The 6,230-nt window shown below is 57.2% G+C and overlaps 2 protein-coding genes across 2 annotated transcripts in view; both read left to right on the forward strand.

Annotated features, from left to right (window-relative positions):
• Nucleotides 1–676, forward strand: part of LOC104465675 (gastricsin-like) — a 6,534-nt gene extending 5,858 nt beyond the window's left edge. Inside the window, 3 exon segments of the mRNA XM_010078815.1 lie at nucleotides 1–65; nucleotides 298–396; nucleotides 524–676. The exon segment at nucleotides 1–65 is cut by the window's left edge and continues 31 nt beyond it. Of these exon segments, the coding sequence (XP_010077117.1) occupies nucleotides 1–65; nucleotides 298–396; nucleotides 524–676 (317 nt within the window).
• A 3,234-nt stretch (nucleotides 677–3,910) lies between these two features.
• LOC104465676 (gastricsin-like) overlaps nucleotides 3,911–6,230 on the forward strand; it is a 3,187-nt gene continuing 867 nt past the window's right edge. The window contains exons 1-7 of the mRNA XM_010078816.1: nucleotides 3,911–3,966; nucleotides 4,092–4,242; nucleotides 4,553–4,670; nucleotides 4,946–5,064; nucleotides 5,623–5,822; nucleotides 5,962–6,084; nucleotides 6,165–6,230. The exon at nucleotides 6,165–6,230 is cut by the window's right edge and continues 100 nt beyond it. Of these exons, the coding sequence (XP_010077118.1) occupies nucleotides 3,911–3,966; nucleotides 4,092–4,242; nucleotides 4,553–4,670; nucleotides 4,946–5,064; nucleotides 5,623–5,822; nucleotides 5,962–6,084; nucleotides 6,165–6,230 (833 nt within the window). The remainder of the gene's footprint in view (nucleotides 3,967–4,091; nucleotides 4,243–4,552; nucleotides 4,671–4,945; nucleotides 5,065–5,622; nucleotides 5,823–5,961; nucleotides 6,085–6,164) is intronic.

Consider the following 6,230-nt stretch of genomic DNA (forward strand, 5'->3'; position numbering starts at 1 on the left):
ATATGCCCCAGCAGTACATGGACAGCCTCCTTCGCACCCTGCGTGCCCAGGAGACCAGCTACGGCGTAAGTGCCGGGGATGCTCTGGAGGTGTGTGGGGTGCTGGGGAGGTTTGCGAGCGAGCCAGGAGCCGTGGGCTTGGCCAGGTGCCACCAAACCCATGTGGCATCTACAGAACATGGTGCTGCAGGCATAGCAAGGAGGGACAGGGTGACGTGGCGCTGCCAGGGGATGGTGTCTCTCCTCTCGCGGTGTGCGCTGGTCCAGCCATAACCTCCCCTTCACCCTCTCTCCACAGTATGCAGTTGACTGCAATGAGATCCAGAACATGCCCAACATCACCTTCATCATCAGCGGAGCTCATCTCCCACTCTACCCCTCCGCCTATGTCCTGAATGTACGTATTCGCTGAGCAGCTTCATCCTGCTGGGAAAGGACCCAGTGCTTCTGGACAACAGTGATGCTCCCCATCAGGGTCCTGGGGCTCATTTGAGGCTCTGACCCCCCGTTATTCCCCCTTACAGAACAACGGCTACTGCACTCTGGGGATCGAGGCCACCTACCTGCCTTCCCTGAACGGGCAGCCGCTCTGGATCTTGGGTGACGTCTTCCTCAAGGAGTTTTACACCGTCTTCGACATGGCTAACAACCGCGTCGGCTTCGCCCCGTCAGTGTAGAGGAGCGGGGCAGCAGAATCCAGCCCCTCTCCTGGCCCAAAGCACCTTAGCCAGCATTGCTGGAGCACTGCGGGGCTCCTACGGACCTTTATGTTCCTTTAGGTGCCTGCTGTCAAATCCTCCGGGATTTCTATGGAAGTGTGTTCTCACAGTCTCCTCTTGCAAATAAACCCCAACATCCCAAATTGTCTCGGACCCTCTGAGTTTGTTGAGTGATGACTGAGCTCAGACTGATGGGTTGTGCATCTCAGCTGCTCTGTTTACAGCAAGGCGAGTGCCCTGATAAACTCCTGGGCAGATTTCTGCAGAGTCAGAATGGAGGAAGCAGCGGGGAAAGCTGTCCCTGGGCTGGTGCAGATCTAGAATTAGAATCATAGAACGGTTTGGGTTGGAAGGGACCTTAAAGTTGATGTATTTGTGTTCTTGCAAAGGGGTATGACATGCTGTCGACTCCTAACAGCTGAGAGACTGAGTCTCAGCCCTTATCTTAGGGAATTATTGACTTGGGGGCAGCTCTGCAGCTCACAGCCCTGGGCGATGGAGACGTCCCGCCGCCCCATCCCCTCTGCAAGGCTTGTGCGACTCCGCCGGGGCTGCAGACTTCGTGCCTTGGAAAGCAGGCAGCTGCTGTCCCCTGGATCCCAGCTGCTGCCTTTGGGCTGCCTCTTCCATCCTCATCCTCAGTGAGGGGCAACTCCAGAACGAGGGTCCTGACCCTGATTCCTGCCAGGGCTTTGCTCTGCGGGCGAGAAGCACCCTGCGCCAGGCTGTGGTGCAGGGGATGGGGACACCAGAATGTCACTGGGTTTGGTCTTATGAACCACAGCCCTGGGGGACAGGAGTTCCCTGATCCCCCAAAAAGCCGGTTCTGCTCTGTGCCATCTCCTGAATGGACAGCACGGCTTCCTCCTCCTCCTCCATCTGCTGCTTGCTGCCGGGCTGCACAACATCGCTTTGGGGGGATGCTCTCCAGCTCCTGCTCAGGCAAATACAGAGTGAGCCAGTGCCCGAGGACACTGCTTGGCTTGCAGTTTGTGGTGACCTTGGAGTGACCGTGGGGACACACTGTCCTGCCTCCTGCTGCTGCTGGCACTTGCAGGGCTGAACCCATCGCTCCAGCCGGATGAGGATAAAGCCACAGGGTCGGTCGGTCCCCACCCTCTGTCCCTCTTGCTGGGCATTGGGAAACCTCATCAGAGGTGTGTGCGGGAAGCCACTAATCTTCCCTGCAGCCGGATAAGGGTTAACGAAGTCAGAGCGGGAATATGGGGCCAGATTAGGTCAGCCATGACGTCCAAATGACCCCGAAATCCTGAATGGGGGCTGTTCAGCCAGGTAAAACAACAGCCGGAGTGTCGGGAATCGCCGTCTGTGGCCGAAGGGGACGGGGAACACCTTGGCCAGGGCAGGCTCGGGTAACAGCGCTCTTTCCCGGCATCCCAGCTCGTTTCTTAGAAGTTCCTTATCGCTGGCGCTCATTATCAGATATATTAATAGCTCTGTCATTTCACCAGAGAAAGGACACAAGCTCCTCTGTGCTTTGTGTCAAAATATTGACACAGGCTGAGCACAGCGAGACGGAGATTAGACAGGCGTGGACAGCAGGGAAGGGCGCTTCTCCTCCCCTATAAAACCGGGAGGTTTCCGAGAGCTGAAGCTGCTCCGGCAGCAGCGGTGGCAGGAAGGGACCGGTGACAGCTGACCGTGTCCCTGCGGGATCTGTCGGAGCAAAGGCACATCCAGCAGGATGTGATGGAGGAGGAGGGGGTACTGGGGGGGGGTTCTGAGCTGCTGCAGGCTTGAAGCACCGGTCCAGTGCTGAGAGCTTGAATGGGAGCAGCAAGGATCTGCTGGGGTCCGTCCCCCCGGTTAGCGGGGGCTGGGGGGTCTGCAGTCAATTCAGAGCTGGACCAAGATTTTGGTCCCAGGGAAACTGGAGCAGAACCACAGCGTGTGGCGGGTGCTCAAAGCCTGTGGTTAAGATGGAGGTGGCCCAGCGCCGCGTCCCCAGGCAGAAGGGTCTGAGCAACCGCAGGCTGGAGCCCAGGTCCAGCTGGGGTCCTTTGCTGGGAGCTTTGCACAGAAAACCTCCCCTGTGTGCTTCGTCAGGATTTCCGTGGGAGATGAAGCCACTGGCCAGCTGGGGCTGCCAGGGTGATGGGGACATGGGGACAATCACCCGCTCCCCAGCGGCACATGGCAGTGTGTTTGCAGGCGGGGAGTGCTCAGGCTTCAGAGCATGAGGCTGAGCAGCATCCTGGGGGTAGCAGATGCCAGGATGGGTCCCCAGTGACCTGGCAGGGACTGGCAGGGGCTCCAGGGGAGGAAAAGATCTCCCAGGATGAAAAATCCCCTGAAACGGGTGCCGAAATACCTGCTCCCCTGCAAATGAGTGCCGAAATACCTGCTCCCCTGCATCTCTTCAGCCTGGGTATGACCAGCACCACTCAAAGCGCATGGGAGCCGTCACCTCTAAGGGAGCTTGTGTGTGACCTGAGCATCCTCGGTGTAACCCTGACACATAACAAACTGCAGCAAATAAAGGGTCTTCTGGGGATGGCTGAGTGGTTGTAACTGGGCAGGTGGAGGCTTTCAGGGCTGCTGTGCTGGGCAGTTTCTAGCCCCCATCTCAGCTTCTTTGGGAGATGTTAGCAGAGCTGGAGGGCAGAAGGACAAATGACATTTTTGGGGGTATGTGCTGGTTCCCAGAAGCTCGGAGCTGGGCTGAAAACCCACCCCTGCTCTTTCCCACTTGCTGTGTTGAAGGAATTGGATGTGGCACAGTTTATAGGCTTGGATGGAAGGAATACTGCTGGCCAGCAGCACTTCCCTGGCTGCCAAGATGGGCCAAAGGAGGACCACCAGTGTCATAAATTTGCATTTGCGCCAAAGGATGTGTTTTGTCTTCGTTTTCTGGAAAGATCAAGCTGGTGCTGAAGGCAAGAGGAAGTAACTTCTTGATAACAACAGAATTTTGCTTTTTATCAGATGTCACATACTTGGCCTCAGTATCAGAGTATTGACCAATCTGTTAGCACCTGAAGGGGGTAAAAAGGCAAAACCTGGGTGGCTGCGGTGATAAACACACCGCAGGCGTTGGTGTTGGGTGGGTGCAGCGATAGAGGAAAGGGGTGCCTGGAGCGAGGGGATGGGCACGGCTCCGGGCTAGAACACCCTGCCCTGGCCCCAGCACTGCCGGGAGCTGCTGAGGAGCCACCAGCACCCGTGGGCCCCATGCGGTGGCTGGTGCTGGCCCTGCTCTGCCTCCGGCTTGGGGAGGGGACAGTGAGGTGAGCCCCGAGGGGGGTGCAGGGTCTGGCTGCAGAGCGGGGGTCACCCTCGGTATACGGGGGTGCTCGTGTGGATGGAGCTACCCGGCTGCTCAGCATCTCGCTGCCGTCTCCATCCCACGCAGGATCCCCCTGAGGAAGGTCAGGTCCATGCAGGAGGTGATGAGAGACAGGGGGGTGCCGGAGGGTTTCCTGGAGAACCTCAAAGGGGACCCCGGGAGGAAATACCAGCTCGGTGACGCCGTGGCTTACGAACCGCTAACGAACTACCTGGATGTAAGTATTGAAGATTTTTCTTTCCTCCTCTGAGCCCCCTGGCTCTGGTTTTGGGGATGCTCTCCTCCTCTCCTGGCTGCCTGCATTTGGTTCTAGGGCAGATCTACTTCTCCTGGCCTTGTTGATTTTATTAGGTTGTAGGCAAACCATTGCCCCTTTCTGTGCTTTCCCTGGATGCACTCCAGAACTACGAGCCCTTCCTACAACCCCTGAGCAGTCTGGGTTTCTCAGCTAGCGGAGGGCAGAGAGCTGAAAACTCTCCTTCAAAAAACCCGACGGAAACAGAACCCACCCGCGCTCTCGTTCACAGTCCTTCTACGTCGGGGAGATCAGCATCGGGACCCCCCCGCAAAATTTCCGCGTGCTCTTTGACACCGGCTCTGCCAACCTCTGGGTGTCCTCCACCTACTGCCAGACGCCAGCCTGCGGTGAGCATCCCTTAGGGGGGTCAGCAGTGGTGGGGGGGTCCAGGGTCCCCCCGCGTCGCTGCTCCCAGACATCCCTTGAACGCTATGGGCTGGAGCTAAGAGGAGAAAATCAGCGAGAGCCGATGGGGTTTGGGGTTTGCTCTCTCCTCGGGGCTGGTTTCGGGTGGTCCCTTCCCTGGGAAGCCCCTTGCTGGGCATTTCTGCCTGCGTGGGGACAGGGATGCTGTACCCAGGGCAGGATGTGACCTGGGGGCTGTGACCTTCTCTCCGTGCAGTGAATCACGCCAGGTTCAACGCCAGCCTGTCGTCCACCTTCTGGGGCATCGGTGTGACCTACATCCTGAGCTATGGCTTCGGTGACCTGTCGGTAGCACTAGGGTATGACACCGTGACAGTAAGTGACTTCTGACATGTTGGTGCAATCAGGGCAAGGAGTGACTGCGGTTGTGACCGGTCCAATTCAGTTAAAAATTTAGGGGGAAAATATATTTTTATTTTGGACATTAGAGTTTGTGGTGTGTCAGCATCAATTTACTCGGAGACTGGGATCTGCAAACAAACTCAGGGCGAGTCCTCTGGGCTTTCCTTCACTGCCTTGGGCTAAGGGACACCTTTGCATTTGCTTTTTACACTGACGGCTGAGCTCTGTCATCACAGGACACAAGAAACATTCTGTTGTGAGACTTGCACGCAGTGAAAGTGTGATTTTGAATGAATTTAACCGAGGCAAACCACTTCTGTGGGTATTTTGACGAAATGCGACAAAGACTATGAGCCACGCTGCTCCCAACCCCATCTCCCATCGGCGACGGGGAAGAGCTCAGCACCTCTCAGCACAGATTTACTTTCCTGCCCAGCCCTGCCTCTCCCCCAAACTCCCCGCTGGGATGTTGCCATCGAGGGGGATTGTCCAAAACACCGACATCTCCCAGCATCTTTCCTCTCCCTCTAGATCCAGAACATCGTGGTCAGGAACCAGGAGTTTGGCCTGAGCCTGGACGAGCCCAGCACACCCTTTTACTACCTGGACTGCGATGGGATTTTGGGCATGGCTTACCCAGGTGTTGGCATCGGCGGTTACAACACGTTGCTGCAGAACATGCTGCAGCAGGGCCAGCTCGCCGAACCCATCTTCAGCTTCTACTACTCGCGGTGAGACCTCTGACAGCGGGTAGACCAGCCTGGACCCATCCTGCTCTTCATTCCTTCTCCATCCCCACCTTCTCCCCCCACCTGTATGCTTTCCACCTCGCAGCCTGCCTGATCTGGGGTTAATTTTGTGTCTTTCCAGCAACCCGACATACAGTTACGATGGGGAGGTCATCCTCGGAGGGGTGGACCCCCAGCTGTTCTCCGGGGAGGTTTTATGGGCTCCTGTGGTCCAGGAATTGTACTGGAAGATTGGGATTGAGGAGTAAGTGCTGCACGGCGGCTGGGAGTGGGATCTTGGGGAGGGGGGAGCTTTTTCTAACCCTTTTCTGCTGCTCTCTCCAGGTTCTCCATCGGGCTGGCAGCCACCGGCTGGTGCAGCCAAGGCTGTCACGGCATCGTGGACACCGG

The sequence above is a fragment of the Pterocles gutturalis genome, unplaced genomic scaffold, assembly GCF_000699245.1.
Source record: "Pterocles gutturalis isolate BGI_N339 unplaced genomic scaffold, ASM69924v1 scaffold18783, whole genome shotgun sequence".
Lineage (NCBI taxonomy): Eukaryota > Metazoa > Chordata > Aves > Pterocliformes > Pteroclidae > Pterocles > Pterocles gutturalis.